We start from the raw sequence: 20,728 nt of genomic DNA, 5'->3' as shown, positions 1-20,728 counted from the left end.
GGGAGGCGCCCCAACCCCCTGATCAGCCCTGCTCTGTGCCTATAGGGGGGAGCTCCTCAACCCCCTGATCGCCCTGCAGCTCTGTGTGTGACAGGGGGCGGGGCCACAACCTCCCTATCTGCCCTGCTCTGTTTGTGACAGGGGAAAGTGCCCTAACCCCTTGATCAGCTCTACTCTATGAGTGACAGGGGGGAGCTCCCCAACCCCCTTATCGACCCTGCTCTGTGCATGACAGGGGGTGGCACCGCAACCTCCCCATCGACCCTGCTTTGAGTGTGACAGGGCAGCGGCCCAGCCCTCAATCGGCCCTACCCTGAGCATGACTGAGGGTGGCATTGCAACCTCCCGATCCGCCCTGCTCTGTGCATTACCGGGGACGGCGCCCCAACTCCCCAATCGGCCCTGCTCTGAGCCTGACCAGGGACTGCACCTAGGGGTTGGGCCTGCCCTCTGTCACCCAGGAGTGGGCCTAAGCCATCAGGTGGTCATCTCCTGAGAGGTCCCAGACTGTGAGAGGGCACAAGTGGGGCTGAGGGACACACACCCCCGCCCCCCCGCCAGTGCACAAATTTTTGTGCACCGGGCCTCTAGTCTTATTCATAATTCACATGAATGTTTCTCAAACCTGAGCCAGATTAACTGTTATGGAAATATTTTCATTTTATATGTACCTGTTAATTTACCTACACAGTGATGGATTTTAGAAAGACATATGCTACCCTTCATTTTTTACATAGTTGGAAACTACTGACCTAGAATAAAATCAAAACCTGCCCTAGTCAGTTTGGCTCAGTGGTTGGAGTGAACCAGTTCAATTTCTGGTCAGGGTATATGCCTGGGTTGAGGGCTCAATCCCCAGTCGGGGGGCGCATGCAGGAGGCAGCTTATCAATGTTTCTCTCTCATCAATGTTTCTATCTCTCCCTCTCCTTTCCTCTCTCTAAAAAACTTAAAAAATACTTATTTTAAAATAAAAAGTATTTATTTTAAAATAAAATAACAGTGATTTTGCTATTTTTTTATGCTAATAACTAGTTCCTAATGTTCTTTCAAGTTGCTTCCTCTGTCACAAGGATTTTAGAAATTAATTCAGTCAAATATAACAGTTTAGGAGAAGCAAGAAAAATCACCTCACATCTTACCAAACTGCAGGTTGAATGTTCATTCCTACATTGATTGATTCCTCGGAGTACATTACTGTGGCACCAAGTATCTTGACTGAATCTGGGTGAGGGTGTGATAGCATGGTAGCAGAAGCTTCTACAACTAAGGATTCTCCCTTACGGATTATTTTGGGTGCTTTTCCACTTTTTAAAAAAACTACAGATAAATGTAGTTTTTCACTATGATTCTCCAACTATTTTCTCTTTGTGTTTTTATGATATAAAACCCTTCAAATCACAAAACTTTAGTAGAAGAATAAAAATTAATTTTTATTGCTTCAGGCTTTTTACTTTTGTAAAATTTTGACACTTATTTTTCACCCACAAAATTTTCCTTGGTCTTGAAACAATATTTAAATCTATTTTTCATTGGTTTTATAATTACTCTTAAGAAAGTTACTGAGGGTGAACCCAGTGCTAATTAATTTGTAAGAGTGGGGAGAGAGAAGCAATGTTATCCAGGAAAGGAAATTCCAAAAATGGGAGCGGAAAGAGAAGACAGGGCTATCCTCTTTATAGCTCCTCTGCCTTCACAGACTCAAAGTTTAAGGTGTTGCTAATTCAACTTTATAAATTCCACATTCATTGTCCCCTGTGAATGTGAGAGTTAATAGTTTCCTCTCTGAGAAGTTCTAGTCGTAAAAATAAACTGTTAAGATAGCCTGCAAGTAAGTATTTGCAATAGTTGCCAACCATAAAGAGAATTGGATAGGCAAGAGATACTGGCATATAAGGTTACCTTTTTCTAGAACACTGGTCTCAGTTTCTAGGGCTAGCATTTAAGAGCAAAGTAAGCTTGCCTTCCCAGCCCTTGCCCTATCCTGTAATCAAACAATTTTGTCCTTGAAGGGTTTCCTTTCAAATCTATTTTCTTTTTGGGAAACACATCCTCTAAGCTGTAATTAGTATATTAACCCCTAGCAAAATAAGAGAACATGATTTGGTAATAATATGGCAGACTAGATTTGGAGAAAAACCTTAGTGTTGCCTTTTTACTAGCTGTGTGGCTTTTTTTTTTTCCAAGTTATTTAAGCTTTCTGATGTATAGTGTCCTAATTTTTAAAATAAGGGGAGAGTAAAATGCTGATCACAATGCCTGGCATATAGTTTTATTTAAATAACATCTAAAATTCATTTACTTCAAAATGTTACTTAATATCAGCTCTTTTCATTATTAATGATTTATTGGGTGAGAGTACAGACTTTAGAGCCAGAGAACTTGAATTCAAATGCCAGCTCTATCCCTTACTATCTTTAATTTTTGACAATATACTTAAATTGTCCTTACCTCACAGGATTGTTGTGAAGATTAAATGAGTTAACACATGTAAAGAACTAAAACAGTACCTGGTGTATAATAACTGATAAATAAATGTTAGCAATTATTATTTTACCACCACCTTATTTACGAGGTTTGAAGAGGGCAATTCTTTGCAAAACTTAATCATAAACAAGGACTGAGAACCAAAGATAAATTTTCCCTACTTCCCCACATGGCATAGGCCCAATCCTGGTATAACCTACTTAAAATCGGAAACCCCTCCACCAACGCTCTTAATAAAACTCCTTTTCTTTAAATTGCTTCTATACATTCTGGAAGGCTGCCTTATTCCCCTATTCCCTTGTTGTAGTGTTAATTATTGATTCATCTGTGGCAGAGTTGCTGTTTTTCTGTAAAAGTAATAAAATAGAGTGCTTTATAATTTTATCTTTCAGATTTTTGTCACTGAATTGGTTTTATTTCTTTTTTTCAGCAACCCCCTCCGCGTTTGATAAATTTTCAGAATCACAGCCCCAAACCCAGTGGACCAGTTCTCCCTCCTCATTCTCAACAGCTGAGATATCCACCAACCCAGAATATGCCACGGCAAGCAATAAAGCCCAATCCCTTACAGATGGCTTTCTTGGCTCAACAAGCGATAAAGCAGGTATACATATTCACTTATTTTCCTTTTGCTACTTTGCAATTACATTGAATTTATGGATAAAGTAACAGTTATGAAAAGTAAGAGCAAGCTTTTGTGTAAAAAAAAAAAAGTGAATTACAAAATTTATTATAGACTGACTTATAGAGACAAAGCTGAGAGAAAGGTCTTGATACTTTGTAATTAACAAGAAAAAATCAAGCCACTTTATATGAATGAAAGCCCAGAATAATCAGTGTGTCATAGGTATTGATTTTTCTAATAGTGATATATGTCTTAATATTCTTAAGACATTATATTCTTAATGTCTTCAGATAAAAATATATTCTAGGTATTACATATTTTTTTAAAAAAGTAAATGTCCTCTCAGTGCCTGTCTTCTCTAAGCACTTTGTCAATAGTTCTTCCAGCTAAGACTTGTAGATTGATTTCAGCTTAATTATTTTGCCAAGGCTAAAATCCATATGATGCTATTTCCGTAATTCTGTGACATTCATTTCAATCAAATGATTTGAAAATTTTATCTTAAAAGTATACACACTTCACGTGTGTAAAATTCATTACTATCTTTATTTCATCATTAGAGGTGAAGAGAAAAGGGTCCAAACAACAGTTTGACCTTAGATTTTGGCCTTTGCAAGGTTAATATTTTAAATCTTATTCACCCTAAATATAAAATTAATGCTTTATAGAGTTGTGTTGAGACTTAATGCTAATGTGTATTAAAATACCTACCACATTCTGTGTACACAAACTTTACTTTCCCTTTTCCCCATTTATTATTTGCACTGGGTAAACCTACACTCTTAAGAATGTTTCCTGATCAAAAATCTAAACATGAATGAATAAATGAACAAGCTAGTAGAAAATGTAGTGGAGAATTGGTTTTAATTGGTAGATTTTTTTTAAAACAAATTATCTTTGTACAATGGGAATACCTTTTAGCTATTAAGAACATCCAGTAGTCTATATATGATCTAAGTATATTATATGGAGGGAAAACATGCTAAATTCTTGTGAGGTATTATCTTATTTTTGTGGGGTTTTGTTGTTGTTTTAATATTATATATAGAGAGAAAACCTGGAGGGTCATACATCAGCTGTAGCTGATTATTCTAGGGAGCAAAGGAGGACATGAGTCCAGAGAAAGGAAGGGTGGGCAGAGATGGGAGAGGTGGGTGGATATGAGAGGTGGGGTAGGTAGTAAAGATAACTTTCACATTCACAGGTTTCCTTACATAGTTTTTTCAGTGGAGCATATAAATTAGAATGTTTCAGACACTATCCCTCCATATAATGTAGGCCATATGTTAATGATATTGTATTTGGGAATGTTTTCCTCTGCACAGTCTTGAGATAGCTCTTAGTTGCTTTCCTTTTTTCCCCCTCCTAACCACTCTGCCTGCCTGCCTCATCGCCCTTAATCCCTCTGCCTGCCCAATCACCCCTAACCACTTAGCCTGCCTGCCTGATTGCCCCTAACCACTTTGCCTGCCTGATTGTCCCTAACTGCTCACCTGCCTACCTGATCACCCCTAACCACCCTGCCTGCCTGCCTGATTGCCTCTAACTGCTCGCCTGCCTGCCTGATCACCCCTAACCACCTCTGCCTCAGCCCCTGCTGCCGCGGCTTAGTCAAGAAGGACGTTGGGAATGATGTCCGGAAGGTCATTTGGCTGTCTGATCTAGTTAGCATATTACACTTTTATTATTATAGATGTTTGTAACATAACAATTTGGAAGAGTTGTATAGAGGAAAAATTGTTTTATATGCTTTCTCAGTTATTATGCATATACCTCTTGATCCAGTCAATCAAGTCTTTTTTTTTTTTATAGATTTCGATGTAGATTAAAGACAGCGGCATGGTTCATCTCTGTACACTTAAGCATTCCTAGTGTTAGCTTAGTTAATATATTTTTCTTGGCCACTAACGTAAATGATGCTTGCTTACCTGTTCAGATATAAGAAATGAGTTTAAAAAATCTGAAATCTTGGGTCTTGGGCTAGTGTTTGATGATTGAGGTTTCACTCTAATATTAAGGCTACTAGCAGTGTTTATTGGGAGAATTCCTAAAGTCATCATCTTTAGGTCTTAACTCTTAGGCTGATCCATTCCCCAAGGGATCTTTTTGTCTTCTGCCTAAAATGCAGGGTCTGGCTACTTGTTGAAGCCAGCTGGGAGAAGAAGATAGAGAGTAAGCCATCAGCAGACTGGGTGAGAAGCTCAGCATTCAGTGTGTGTATGGTTTCTGAATCTTCATTTTCCATGCAGTACTTCTGCCTGCAACTGAATATGGTGCTCTTCAGTCTAAAGACACTGATCTTCCTGTTTTGGAGAATAAACTTCTAGCCTTTTGCTGTGTAGGTGAAGGAAGCCCTTATTACCTTGGGGTAACTACAGGTAGAGTAGGAAAGAAACACAAGATTTATCACTTCTTAAGCACTCAGATTATTCTGTTTTTAGCCCCAGCTTCACCTCTCATACTTTTAATTCCCAAGCTTTTAGGGGTTCTGCAGTGTATGTTGATTTCCTTCTCTTTTTTCCCCACTGCTGCCTTAGATTTCAGCTTTATCAAATTGATTAAGTAATTTTCTATTTGTCCATCTGCTTTCCGTTTCTGTCTTCTCCTGTTTTCTTTGTCTTTATGACTCCGTGCCTTTTAAAAATTCCTTTTAACCATTATTTTAGTTTCATATCAGGTAGGGACAGCAGAAAATGTATGTTTTTTGCCTTCCATCTTTACCTTGAGGTTGCTGCGCATGTGTTTATATTTCTTTTCCAGTACGTACAAGCTTTCTAAGATTGGTACTGTGGTTTTCTGGTGTATACTAATTGCTGTCTTCTGGTAAAAATCAGCGCTTTTTATTTTTCAACAGGATTCATGAAAGTTATGTATACCTGTGCCCTCTCCCTCTTCCAATTACAATTGAATTCAAATTGCAGAATCTGTCTTCTGTTTTGTTTTATGTCTGGATTGGGATTAGGTGGACATTTTATGTTATAAGTCTGCTGATGGACAACTTTTCTTTCTCTTTCTACTGTAGTGGCAGATTTGCAGTGGACAGGCCCCCCCATCAACTGCCAATAGCACATCCTCTACTCCTTCCAGTCCCACCATTACTAGTGCAGCAGGATATGATGGAAAGGCTTTTAGTTCACCTATGATTGATTTGAGCTCACCAGTGGGAGGTTCCTATAATCTTCCTTCTCTGCCAGATGTAAGTATACAGAGAATTTTTAAGAATCTATTTAGAAAATTTTACGTGGACTTGGATTTGGTAAAAGGCATGAGTTTGTTGCATTATAGGTTGTATGTGTTTGTTTTAGAAGTTACTTACATCCTTTAGTGATATAACAAGAAAGATAAAAAGATTATAGACACTTGGCCATACTACATAATATCTTTCAAGGTGTTGGAGCTTAAGGTGTTTGTAATGAATGATTTACAAAATGGTGATGGATTATCGAAATGAATGATTGTGGTGATGGATATGAAATCTAAGCTGGGAAAGCAGGGAAGAAAAGACATGGGAAAGAGGTACTGGAGAGGTGAATTGCTGGAATGTGATATGAAAATATCAGATTAGAGAGGGAGGCTAGAATTAAAGACATTAGCAGAGATGGAGGCAAGTTTACTATTAGAAATGAAAATATTTTCTGTTACATCATACCAGTGCAAAACTACCTCTGATTTCTACTTAAGTTAAATATATTAACGCTCTCCCTAGCTGGTTTGGCTCAGTGGATAGAGCATCAGCCTGTGAACTGAAGGGTCTTAGGTTCGATTCCAGATAAAGGCACATGCCCGGGTTGCAGCTAGTTCCCTAGTGGGGGGCATGCAGGAGGCATGCAATCAATGATTCTCTCTCATCATTGATGTTTCTATCTTGGTCCATCTCCCTTCCTCTCTGAAATCAATAAAAGTTTATTTTAAAAACAATATATATATATAGATATATCTATCTATCTATATATATATATATCTATATCTGTGTGTGTGTGTGTGTGTGTGTGTATATATACACACATACATACACATATACATACACACACACATACATGTACACCAATAAAAGATAAAGGTGCAAATTAACCATCACTCCACTACACCCACCAGCCAATCAGGAGCAAGTATGCAAATTAACCGAACTAAGATGGTGGCGGCCACGGAGCTAAATTGAGCAGGAGGCTCGGGTTGCCCCCGGTGATGGAGGAAGCAAAGCTTCCCGCCTGCCCTGGCCTGCCCTGGGCTCCGCTCAAGACTACAAAGTTTCAATTATAGAAGATAAATAAATCCCAGATACCTGCTTCCAGCCCACCCTGGCCTCCACTCAAGGAGGCGCTGGAAAAAAAAAAAGAAAAAGAGGCTAGGAGCTTGGGTCGCCAGGTGGGCATGGCCAGCCTGAAAATAGCCCTCAGCCTCTCATCCAGGCTGGCCAGGCACCCCAGCAGGACCCCCCCACCCGGAAGGGGCTGTGGGCAGCCTGAAAACGGCCCTCAACCCCTCACCCAGGCTGGCCACACCCCCATGGGGTGAGGGTCCCTGCTGGGGGGCTTGGCCAGCCTGCAAACAGCCATCAGCACCTTACCCAGGCTGGCCAGGCAACCCAGCGGGAACCTCCACCCTGATCCGGGACACCCTTCAGGGCAAACCAGCTGGCCCCCACCTGTGCACCAGGCCTCTATCCTATATGAAAAAGGGGTAATATGAAAATTGACCCTAACAGAGCGACTGGGAATCACTGTGGTCGTGGGAGCCTCTCCCGCCTCCTCAGTAGCACTAAGGATGTCCAACTGCAGCTTAGGCCTGCTCCCCTCTGGCAAGTGGACATCCCCCGAGGGTTCCCGGGCTGCCAGAGGGATGTCTGACTGCCAGCTTGGGCCCAATCCCCCAGGGAGCGGGCATAAGCCAGCAGGTGGACATCCCCTAAGGGGTCCCAGACTGCGAAAGGGCACAGGCCGGGCTGAGGGGACCCCCCCCACACCCCGAGTGCACAAATTTTTGTGCACTGGGCCTCTAGTGTGTGTTTAGCTTTGTTATACTCCCTAGCTTTGTTAGTATGACTTTTTAAAAATCTTTCAAAAGGCAGAAAATATTCTGTAGACTGATCTCCATACATAAGTTGATACTTGTTTTGTATTTTGTTATCCTACAAGGTTAGGTGATCATGCACACAAATATTAAAAACTTTTAATATCTTGTAAGATTGTGAAAGAATTTTAAAATTTTTATTTAAAGTTACTGAGATCAACTAACATTTCCCAATAGTGACATCATTAACCTTAACAAAGTTATTTCATTTTTTTAAATAATTATATATACTTTAAATGGTAGAGTACATGTATTTTTCAAACAGGTAATATATAGAAAAACTTTTTGTCTCATTCTGATAATTTTGTTTTAGCTTTTAGGATTACTCCACAGTTGTAAATAACTTTTCTTAAATTAAGATCTTTCAAATCCAATCATTTCAATGCTCTTTGCACTCTCTAAAAAGTACTGACTTAAGGTATTGCCAGAAAAAAATATTAAACATAAATGACCTTGGTACTTTCCTGCTCCCCCAAATGAAAGATGACCTACAAATATTAACATTATCCTTCTGCTCTTTTCTCTGCAGTCTCTGCAGATAGAGGTGACTCTGTATTCACTAGCCTTTCTCAATTGAGATTCCTCATCTAACCCACAGAACAAGAAACTGCTTTGAGAGTCTGTTTTCTCAGTCCTCCTAAGGATGGTTCATAACTAGTACCATTCTAAATGCAGAGGCAAGAAGTAAATTTGTTTTATACAGTCTGTGCCTTAGGACTACAGGACTTAGTTCTTTCGTAGAATCCTGGTTGAGAAAGGTTGCAACTGTATTAGAAAATTGAACTGGATTTAAATCACAAAGACATCCTTGGAAATAAATGGTATATAGAAGCATGAAAAATATTTGCATTTAAAGCATTAAAGTCTTACTTGATAGAAATTTATCAGTATTTTAGCCTGGTAATCACTTATGAAACGTGTTATTTGTATACCTATTTTATTAAAGCAAGAATCTATCAGGGATCATTTTTTCCTACCAAACGGTAATAGTGTGCTTAGGTGACGTTAGTGTTCTGGAAATGTTGCTTCAGCTTTCTGGTGCAGACCAAAGCCTCAGTTCTCAAAGTATGGGCCAGGGACACAGGTGTCTCTACAACCCTTTCAGAGGTTCCATAAGGTTTCCCTGTGTAAGGCCTGATTTTTCTTCATATTCTTCAATCAAAATCACTCATCAAAAGAGATTTAGTACATAAGCAGATATAAGAATCCCGTTAGCTGTTATTAAGCAAGATGCTAAAGAAATCTGCAAAAATGTGAAATTTTGCTACTTTTCTCACCAGGCTTTTTTTTAATTGGCTACATTTTGTTATTGTTAAATAAATTAAGTATTAAAAATGTTTTTGCTTTAATTTTTAAGGGTGTGAATGACATACAGCACTTCTTCCTCTTGGCTTATGATTTCTGAAACATTGTATATTATTCCTACCAAATGGTAATAGTGTGCTTAGCTGACGTTAGTGTTCTGCAAATGTTGTTCGGTGTATTTACTAACATGTAACATTTAAGCAGAGTGAAAGCCCTGGCCTGGTGCTCTATGGTTAGAGCATCGGCCCTTGGACTAAAAGGTCTCGGGTTCGAATTCTGGTCAAGGGCACGGACCTCAGTTGTAGGTTTCATCCCTGGTCCTGGTGCAAGCTGGAGGCAACCAATCAATGGGCTTCTCTCACATCGATGTTTTTCTCTGTCTCTCCCCCTCCCTTCCACTCTCTCTAAAAATCAATGGGAAAATATCCTCGGTGAGGATTAACAAAATAGAAGAGTGCCAAGTTTTTGTTGTTGTTTTTTAATGTTTTTATTGTTTTGTTTTGTTGTTTTTTTTTAGAGAGAGAGGGAGAAACAAAGGTGATGAGGGAGAATCATTGATCATCTGCCTCCTGCACACCCTTACTGGGATCGCGACCCCCAACTTGGGCATGTACCCTGACCAGGAATCGAACCAGCAATAAGAGTGCAAGTTTTTTTAAAGATTGTTATGGGGAAGATAAGCATCAGAACTTCTCAAATACAATTTTTCTTGTTTTAGTATTTGGTGATAATTAAACTATTAAAGTTTTCTTATTCATTTAAAGTGGTTTTTAACTTGCAAACCATGGATACCATGAAATAATTTTCTTTTTTTGTAAGATTGACTGTTCAAGTACTATTATGCTGGACAATATTGTGAGGAAGGATACTAGTATAGATCATGGCCAGCCAAGACCACCCTCAAACAGGACTGTCCAGTCACCAAATTCATCAGTGCCATCTCCAGGTCTTGCAGGTAAAGTGGGCTCCTTTTGATTTTGTTTTTCCAGTTTTTTCTCAATTTGTAATTTAAAAAACTCCCACAATCCTCCCCCTTTTTGTTGGATGATTTAAAAGGATTTGGCACAATTTAAAATTAGTATAGTATACAGTACTTTCAAAGTAGAAATCAAAGGTTAAGCCTCTGTACCTTTTCAATTTCAACTCGTGTGCAAGGAGTTTAGCAACTACTTACTTTTTTATATACTTTATGTGTTCAGTTTCAGTGTAGTACTAAGTGAGCACATTCAATTGGGATTAAGTACATAATTATTCATTTTATGAATGTGTTTGATTTCCTTCTCTTCAGGACCTGTTACTATGACTAGTGTACACCCGCCAATACGTTCACCTAGTGCCTCAAGTGTTGGGAGTCGAGGAAGGTAAGCTAACTTAACCTTATTCTCCAGATAGAAAATCTCTAATTATATTTATTTGCCCCAGTGCTCAACACACTTTGGGTAGTCAATACATTTTTAACAACTTTTTTTATTTTTTACTTTTAAATTAAAATAATTTAATAATTATTATATATTACATTAATTTAATAAACTAACATAATGGATTAAATAAATTATAATTTTAATTTTAAAGATACAAATATCTTTGTATATATGTTGAAAATAAAATGTTATGATTTTATCATAATAGCAAGGAAAAAATAAAAATGTGGGATATAACACACTGTACTATATGAGAATACACACAAATACAAACTTAGGCAAAAGAAAAAATAATTTTATGCTAATTTCAGTGTTTTCTGAATTTTCTAATGACCAAATGATTTTGCTTTAAAAATAAGTTTACATTTGTTGAAATTCTATTTTAACTTACTGCTTTGCTCATCACATGGAAAGAGCATTCTCTGAAAAGAGAAAGTTTAGATTCAATTCCATGAAAACATAGTGGCTATCTGTAAAAGCTTTTTTCCCCACTACATTTTTTAAATAGCAGAACATCAATAAATTATGTCCCTCATTATCTTCACACTTCATAATAATAAATCATTAATATGAGCCTAGAGTTCTCTTTTTCACTGATTAGAGAAAGAAATGGAAAAGCCTAAAAAAAGATGCTAGCTTTAAGAACTAAATCTAGCTGCCCAATTTTAGAGCTTCAGAATATTGAAGGCAGTTGTCTTTTAATTGTGGTATTATTTAAATTTATTTAAGTATCTTTTCAGATGTAACGTAACTATTTAGATAAATTGATAGGTAGAACATTTTTTATTCATAAGTGAAACTTCGTACATAGCGAGTGCATTTAAGTTATGTATTATTTATTGCTGATATAGTAGCTACCATTGCTGTGAAGATAGGTCATTATTCTCAAAGCGGTTATACTTTATTTGGAGATACTTAAGGTAGCATTCTTAGATGGTTATTTCTTTCTTTCTTACACTTATAGCTCTGGCTCTTCTAGCAAACCAGCAGGAGCTGACTCTACACACAAAGTCCCAGTGGTCATGTTGGAGCCAATCCGAATAAAACAAGAAAATGGTGGACCACCGGAAAATTATGATTTTCCCGTTGTGATAGTGAAACAAGAATCAGATGAAGAAACTAGGCCTCAAAATGTAATTATATCTCCCAGCTGAAAGTGACTCAGTCATTAAGTGTCAACCTATGAACCAGGAGGTCACAGTTTGATTCCTGGTCAGGGCACATGCCCAGTTTGCAGACTTGAACCTCAGTGTGGGGCGTGCAAGAGGCAGCTGATTGATGATTGTCTCTCATCATTAATGGTTTTACCCCTCCTCTCCCTTCTTCTGTGAAGTCAATAAAAAAATATATATATATTGCCCTAACTGGTTTGGCTCAGTGGATAGAGCGTCAGCCTGCAGACTGAAGGGTCCCAGGTTCAATTCCGACCAAGGGCATGTACCTTGGCTGCGGGCACATTCCCAGTAGGGGTGGTGCAGGAGGCAGCTGATTGATGTTTCTCTCATCGATGTTTCTAACTCTCTATCCGTCTCCCTTCCTCTCTGTAAAATATCAATAAAATATATTTTAAAAATATATGCATATATATTCTATATTATATATGTATATACTTTTTAATTATATCAATGACTTCAAATATAATGAAACTTCGTGTAACTGAAAGGCATGGACATCTGAACTGAAAGGGCCTAATAAGTACCAGAACATTAGTGAAAGAAACTTTTTGTTTGTTTGTTTTTGTTAATCTTCACCTGAGGATATTTTTCTATTGATTTTTTTGAGAGAGTGTAAGGGAGGAGGAGAGACAGCGAAAAACATCAATGTGAGAGAAAGACATCGATTGGTTGCCTCCCACACACACCTTGACCAGGGTAAGGGGTTGAGCCTACAATCAAGGTATGTGCTCTTGACCTGAATCCAACATGGGACCCTTCAGTCCATGGGCCAACACTCTATCCACTGAGCCAAACTAGCTAGGGGTAAATAAACATTTTTAGACATGCATGAAGATTGAAAAAAATTTAATTTCCATGTACTCATTCTCAGGAAGCTATTTTACAGTGTGATTCATCAAATATGGAGTAGACCAAGAAAAAGAAAAATGAGCCCAGAAATGGGATATAACACAGACCAGGGGCAAAGAAAAGGGTAGTCCCCAGTACAGCAGCTCCTTCACTATACTCTGTAACAGGAGGACAGAGGACTCCATAGGAATGTATGTAAGGGTAGGAAAATGTTTTGACAGCATTGAGGAGCATTTCATAACACTTGGAGATTGTGAAAATGACTTAGTGATTTGACATTTTCATCATCCTAGGCTCCAACATAAAATCTTTATTTATCTTAAAGTTACTAATAGCTCTATGAATGATTTTTAAAAAATCTATACTAGGCATGTTTTATGTCTAGGTATAATTTAAATGAACAGGTCCACTAAAATGTACTTATATTTCCTATGGTTGACTTCTACACTACCCACCCATTCTCCCATTTCTGAACTCATCAGCAAATTCATATAATTTTTCTTTATTGTCCACACTCCCTAAGTACTGATATTCTATTTTGATGATGTTTTCCAGTAAAGGCCCATGTCTTCTTCACCACTAGAGATTCTAATACATTTAGCAGTAAAGATAATTCTTTTTTCTCATGCATGTTCATAGACTCCTTTGAAGTTACCAGGTGCCCATGAGAGAGCAGTCTTTGGTCTAAAATTATAATAGTGCTAATTAAGAATGCCAGTTTTAAGAATACATATACTCTTACCTCCTTCCATTGCAGACTAACTATCCAAGAAGCATACTGACCTCCCTGCTCTTAAATAGTAGTCAGACCTCTTCTTCTGAGGAGTCTGTGCTCAGATCAGATGCTCCTGATAGCACAGGAGATCAACCTGGACTTCACCAGGAAAATTCCTCAAATGGAAAGTCTGCGTGGCTGGATGCCTCCCAAAAGTCACCTCTTCATGTTGGAGAGACAAGGAAAGAAGATGACCCCAATGAGGACTGGTGTGCAGTTTGTCAGAATGGAGGGGAACTCCTGTGCTGTGAGAAGTGTCCCAAAGTATTTCATCTTTCTTGTCATGTGCCGACATTGGCAAATTTTCCAAGGTAAGATAGTACTTGCTTCCCTTTTCCACATTCTTTCACTATCCTATATAATAAAAACCCAGTGACCAAAACAGTGGAATGACCAGAATGACCTCAGCCCCTCGCCCTGGCTGGCCCCCTCCCCCAGCGGGGACCCCGACCCCAATCGGGGGCCCCCATCAGGGCAGGCTGGTGGGCGCCCACCCGTACACCATAATAAAAGGGTAATATGTAAATTGACCCTAATGGCAGAATGACCAGGAACGACTGCTCGCTATGACATGCACTGACCACCAGGGGACAGACGCTCAATGCAGGAGCTGCCCCTGGTGGTCAGTGTGCTCCCAATGGGGGAGCTCCACTCAGCCATAAGCTGGGCTGACAGCTGCGAGCGCAGTGGTGGTGGCAGGAGGCTCTCCCGTCTTCTCGGCAGCATTAAGGATGTGCGATTGCAGCTTAGGCCCGCTCAGAGGAGGCATGCACGGTATAGACATGCAAATGAAAGCTCAGAGATCACTCTTTTGGGGTCCTGTGGCACATCCAGGCAGAGAGAAACTCATCACCAAAAGCCAAGCACCAGACTCTGTCCCTTCCTCATCCTGCGGCCTCAGCTCCAGACAGGCATCCCTGTGGCAGGATACAAGGAGAGCCCCATCTCGAATCTTCGCAGAGACGGAATGCTCAGGAGGCCAAGATAATAGAAACCTAAAGACCCAAATGCTGGGGCCCATGCCACCAGGGCCCGCTCAGCACAAGGTCAATAATGCTTGGACCAAGTTCTGGTCCAATTCCTAACCCAGTTGCGACCTGCCATTCTGGGGCCGCAGCATGCGCTGGAGTGTGTAATCACGGGGGCGGGGTGCTCTGGAGGTGGAGGGCTCACCCGAACCCCTGGGCCCCCCCAGGGGCTCTCCACCTGTGCGCCCTTCCCCAGGCGCACAGCCCAGCTGTGCCAGCAAGACCCCTTTGCTGGGGTGGGATTGCAGAGGGCAGGCAGGGGAGGAGTGACTGGCCCACGGCCTCTGCTTTGGCTGTTTGCACATATGTAATTAGCTCTAATTATCTTGGGCTTTCAGTTCGCCTACTCCGGGGTTGGAAGCTGCACCCGGGGTAAACTCGCTCATAGAGCCACTACTCTGCCAAATGAGCCCTCTCATTGGGCCAGGGAGCTCTATTAACTGTCTACAGCACCCAGTGTCATGTGTCTGTGTTTGCCCAACTGTCTACAGAGCCACCACGTGCTGGATTGGAGATATTTTTGTGTGTCCTTGGTCATGTGTCTACACTGGCTGCTGGGAAGGTTCACGAGTACCAGGCACTGAGGAGAGGAGGGATGGCGGGGGTAGAGAGAGGATGAACTGGTTCTCAGCTGTGAAGGAAGGAAGGTGCTAGTGCCCAGCTCTCCCATTTGTGCAAGTCCTACATAAACGTGAGCCCAGGGCAGTGGCCAAGGCCAAAAAGCCCTGGGATTTCGGATGTAACCGCCAAACCGAGGTGTCCTAAACTGTGCTCTTATCTCCTTGCCTCCCAAGCCATTTCTAACCTCAGCCACCAGCGGTCCTCTCCTGCAGGTGGCATAGCCAGGGCTCAGAGAGGTTAGGGAACTCGCCCTAGGCGGCACAGCAGGCCAGGGCCGCCACTCTCCAGAGCCGTGGCACAGGATTTGGGATTCGGGCTTTGCTTAAAAACATAAGGTGTGCAGGGACCTGGGAGGGAATGCCTCCAGGTCCTCCTCTCTCAGTCTGGTCTTGGATCCCTAGCCCTCGGCAACCCTGGTCCTGTGTACTCAGTCCTTGCTCACCACATCCTTTCAGCCCTTTCCTGAGGCCTGTTCAGCCATGTCTACACTGAATGGAACCAGAGCACAGAGGAGAGCAAGCTCAGCCCCAGGGGCCTTAGTTGGAGGTGGAGGATTCAGCCTTCCTGAAGCAGGATTTCTCAGCACACTTGTTCTGCTCTTAGGGCTGAGTCCCTCCTTTAGCCTTCCTGGGTTCTCTGTGTCTGTCTGTCTCGCCCTGTGCATCTCTCTTCGCTGTTCCTTGCTCTCTGATCCTGTTTACTCATTCCCCATGTCTTGCTGGGCCTCTTGTCTCTGTCTCTCATCGGATCTCTGCCTGTGAAGAACACCCCTGCCACCCCCGCAAAGGAACACACACCAGCAGAATCCGCCTTTTCAATAAAAAACAAGAGGGAAGCAGAGTGAATTAAAAACCATTAACTTAAAAACAATCCCTGTGTCTGCAAATGCATTCCAAATGGCAGCACTTTGGTAGGGGGGGCAGGGATGAGGCGTGTTGGCCACATGTTCTGGAGCCTCAGACAAAGTGTAGGGAGCTCAGCGCCTCACTATGGACCCCTCCCACTAGTCATCTGGGATGGCAGGGTCTGGGAAAAGACTTAGTTTGTACTCAGCCTCGCGGACCTCCACCTGATTCCGTAGACCCTTATTCTGGCATCTGCTGGTCCCTCTTACTCGCCTAGTACCTCCAAACCTTCCTATGCTGACCCCAACTCTCCCTCTGCATCATCCCTCCCCTCCCCCGGTCTCCCACACACACACACACACAGATTTCACCCTCTTTCTTCCCCACCCCCAGTCTTCTACCCCATACTTCTTTCTGCCCTGCCTCACCTCCATTCTGCCCCAGACCACCCAGTAGTACTGGCTCCAGGAGAAATGGTTAGAACAAAGCTTTCCTTGACCAGAAGAGACTCTCCAGGGAGCTGCATGCAGAAAGGCTCTCCCAGTCCTGTACCTGCAACTGCTCTGTCCTGCCAAATGCCAATCAGAAATTGCATCTCTAGAGACAGAGGGTAGCAGAAGTAGGCCACTGCCCTTTGAAGCCCCTCATCAGGAGGAAACTCTACACCCCCCCCAAAGAAAAGTTCACCCTGCTGCCTCCCTTATCACTTTTAGCAACCCTCCTTTGCCCCTTTCCCTGGAAGTGGAAGGATTGGAGCACATCTGTCTATATAATAATAAAACCATAATATGTTAAATTAGACTGGACATCCTCCTGGAGGAAGCTGGGGCTGTGAGGGAAGCCCGAGTCCCAGGTGCCAGAGGGAGGCCAGTGCCAGCAGCCAGGGGAAGGAAGGCCAACTCTTGCACAAATTTCATGCATCAGGACTCTAATATATATATAATATGCAAATTGACTGAACAGCAGAATGATCGCTCGACCAGTCACTATGAGGTGCACTGACCACCTCTCGGTCCCACTCCCTGGCCAGCAGGTTCTGATCTCCCAATGTTGAATGGGGAACCGGGGGTGGGTGGCGGCAGGAGGCAGGGCCAGCTGCCGGCAGCCAAGGAAGATGGCGCTGATCACGGGCCAGGCCTAGGGACTTTACCTGTGCACGAATTTTGTGCACCGGGCCGCTAGCCCTGTATAATGCTGGAAGGCCCCGATTAGCTCTGATTGCTGGCCAGGCCTAGGGACGTTACCTGTGCACGAATTTTGTGCACCGGGTCGCTAGCCCTGTATAATGAGAGGAATATGCTAATTAGCCATTACCCCCTGAGGCGTAATGACCAAGCACATCACGACCAGATCACAGATCAGCAGGAGGGTGGGCCAGTAAGGTACTAGTGGGCTGTGGAGGGCTACTGGAGGGAGCAGGACAGCAAGCTATAAGGGGGTGGGGGGAGGGGACAGGAGCTACAGGAGGGTGGGACAGTGGGCAGCAGCGACCTACTAGCTACAAGTGGGTGGCAGAGAGCTACAGGACAAGGCAGGGCAGCAAGCAAGCAGGAGGCGGAGAGCTACAGGAGAGGGCAGGGTAACAAGCTATGAAGAGGGGGCATGGGGAGCTACAGGAGGGCGGCAGCAACCTACTGACTACAAGTGGGTGGCAGAGAGCTACAGGAGAGGGCAGGGCAACAAGCTATGAGGGTACGAGGGGAGCTACAGGAGGGCGGCAGCGATCTACTGGTGCATGAATTCGTGCGCAGGGCTACTGGTCAATAATAATGGGCCAGTACTCTATCCACTGAGCCAAACTAGTTTGGGCTAAATAAACATTTTTAGACTTGCATGCAAGATTGAAAAAAATTTCATTTCCATATACTCATCTCAGAAAGCTATTTTACAATATGATTCATCAAATATTGAGTAATCCAAAAAAGAGGAAAACAAGAACCCAGAAATGGAATATAACAGACCAGGGGCAAAGAAAAGGGTGACAATTATTATAACCTAAAACCATTGTAAAACCTTAAAAATAAAAGCCCACTTTACACAAATGCATACTTCAAAACCTACAACATAGGGTTTCCTTCCCATACCCTGCCTCTAATTCCTTGTGCTTCTCTCAAAAACCTAGTGTTATGAAAAGAAAAAAACTTTAACTTATTACATGGGGTTGCCATAAAGAACAATGGTCCTTATGCACAACTGCCACAATGGCATCTTATTTGGCAGGCACTGACATTTATAAATATCTCAAAGTCTCACAGTCCCTTTGAGATGATGATGAAGAAGAGCATTGAGTTAATCTCTCAGTTCCTCAGAGGCCTATTTAAAATTTAATTTCAAACAAAGTTGCAAGAATAGTACCAAGAAGGATTTTTGTCTTGAATTATTTGTGGTAAAAATATGAGTTACACATCACATCAGCCATAGACTAATGTGTCTGTTTATTTAAGTGTTTATTTTGTATATGTATTTCTTACCTCCTTAGCTAGACTAATATTTATACCCCTTAGGCTCTTGCGCTGTATTATTACAATTGTTCAGCTCTCTCAGGATGGAGCTGAGTGCTTAGTAGATATACAGTAATTCTTCAGTGATTGAAATTCATGCCAAATAAGTAATTCTGTATCATAGATGGCATGGAGGAAGTAGAAAAGAGATATGGTGAAGAGCAAAACAATGCATTATAATTCAAATACTTTATCCCCCAACAGTGGAGAGTGGATTTGCACTTTCTGCCGAGACTTATCCAAACCAGAAGTTGAATATGATTGTGATGCTCCCAGTCACAACTCAGAAAAAAAGAAAACTGAAAGTCTTGGTAAATTAACACCAATAGATAGAAGGGTAAGTTTGTGAGCATTTCCAACCTAGACTGTTACACCGTTTTGTTTTGTTTTTTTGGTTAAATGCATTATTGTAATGCAGGTGTGCTTTTCACATTAACTTCTTTTTTCTTTAGTATTTATTGCCACAAAAGTGTAGGGATTTTAAGTAATATACTTGGAGGCAGACTAACTTTTTCAGTTGAAAAAAATCATAGTACTACATATACATTTTCTAGAAGCTGTACTTGAACAAGGTAGAATATGTGTCCTTTATGTGGCCTGCACTCTTAAAGTTGGTCTACTTTTAGTAAATTTTTTTTGTTTTATTTCTACTATAGATAGGTTTTCTTCCTCAGAATTTGTTGAGAAATAGAATTTGTTTTTCTGTTTCCATTCTTTCACCCAGTGGTACTAGGTTTATACCTTAAAGCCAGCTAAAATATTTAACTGTAATTAACATTTAAACCTACTAAATCAACACTTCTGTATTATTAAAGAAGCTCCTTTGCTCACTTATTAAGTAGAACAAAGAGTATGAAAGTTGTCATGCAAGAGCGGGGCCAGACACACACTATAGTGCTTCAGCGTTTGTATAAGCCCACATAAGCAGAGAAGTAGCAGAGTGCATGATAGCACCATCTGCCTTAGGGCTTTAGGATTGTACACACCAGGAAAGGGCTCCACCTTTAGATCTCTTCTTTTATTGTCTACTAATAATTTAATACAAATTGGAGAAATAAGTGGAAATTTATTTTTAAGAGCTTCAAATGGGTTTCTAGTGATAATGTGTTTGTTCCTATAATTACAAAGGACTGCTCTCATATATCACATAAATCCCAAGCTATCAAACAGTACAGTTTAGTAAATGGGAAGGAGATAAAAACTCTAAGTATCAATACTTTTCTTGTATTCATCTGGTTTTAATTTTTATTCTGGTACTTTGATATATATATGACATTGTTACAAAAAATAAGCTGTGACTTCATTTTATTTTTTGCTTAGAAGTGTGAACGCCTACTTTTATTTCTATATTGCCATGAAATGAGCCTGGCCTTTCAAGATCCAGTTCCTCTAACTGTAAGTAGTAATGTCATTTTGTCCATTTTTACACCATGAAGTGATTTTTTCTGCAACTTGATTTATGATCATCTAGTTTTTGTACCATTTTTCAGTAGTTAGTTTCTTATATCTAATCTAGTCTTAAAGCTTATTGATACATACTGAAACCTTTGATCTTAAATGCATCTTAATGTTAATATAATTGGCCCAAAACATCTATTCATTTCTCATACATTCTTACACCTCATCTCATGCATTTTACCTACCGTATTTGCCGGCGTATAAGACGACTGGGCGTATAAGACGACCCCCTAACATTTCCACTCAAAATACAGAGTTTGTTATATACTCGCCGTATAAGACTACCCCCTCTTCCGCACACCTTCCACACACCAAATAAAAGGTAAAACAATATCAGATTTGATTTTAACATTTTAATTTATATTCAAATGCTTATGACATGCAGGAAAACTGTCACAAGGCTGTATGTAATCAAACATATACATAAAACAGTGCAAGTTTATTACCGGTAAACATACCGGTAATTCACTAAAGAAAACACACTCTATAGACTGGTACCGTAGATGCTTCTCAGGAACACAGGCAAGCAGCCCACAACCTAGAGGGACTGTCAATGATAGAAGAAAGAT

General features: G+C 41.1%; 1 protein-coding gene across 1 annotated transcript in view; it reads left to right on the top strand.

Annotated features, from left to right (window-relative positions):
• TRIM24 (tripartite motif containing 24) overlaps nucleotides 1-20,728 on the top strand; it is an 87,115-nt gene that overhangs the window by 59,026 nt on the left and 7,361 nt on the right. Inside the window, exons 11-18 of the mRNA XM_015572667.1 lie at nucleotides 2,917-3,090; nucleotides 6,134-6,307; nucleotides 10,306-10,441; nucleotides 10,775-10,847; nucleotides 11,872-12,040; nucleotides 13,689-14,017; nucleotides 18,906-19,038; nucleotides 20,022-20,096. Of these exons, the coding sequence (XP_015428153.1) occupies nucleotides 2,917-3,090; nucleotides 6,134-6,307; nucleotides 10,306-10,441; nucleotides 10,775-10,847; nucleotides 11,872-12,040; nucleotides 13,689-14,017; nucleotides 18,906-19,038; nucleotides 20,022-20,096 (1,263 nt within the window). The remainder of the gene's footprint in view (nucleotides 1-2,916; nucleotides 3,091-6,133; nucleotides 6,308-10,305; nucleotides 10,442-10,774; nucleotides 10,848-11,871; nucleotides 12,041-13,688; nucleotides 14,018-18,905; nucleotides 19,039-20,021; nucleotides 20,097-20,728) is intronic.

Source organism: Myotis davidii, unplaced genomic scaffold, assembly GCF_000327345.1.
Source record: "Myotis davidii unplaced genomic scaffold, ASM32734v1 scaffold329, whole genome shotgun sequence".
NCBI lineage: Eukaryota > Metazoa > Chordata > Mammalia > Chiroptera > Vespertilionidae > Myotis > Myotis davidii.
The sequence above is the reverse complement of the archived record's forward strand: the minus strand, read 5'-3'. Positions and strand labels throughout refer to the sequence as shown.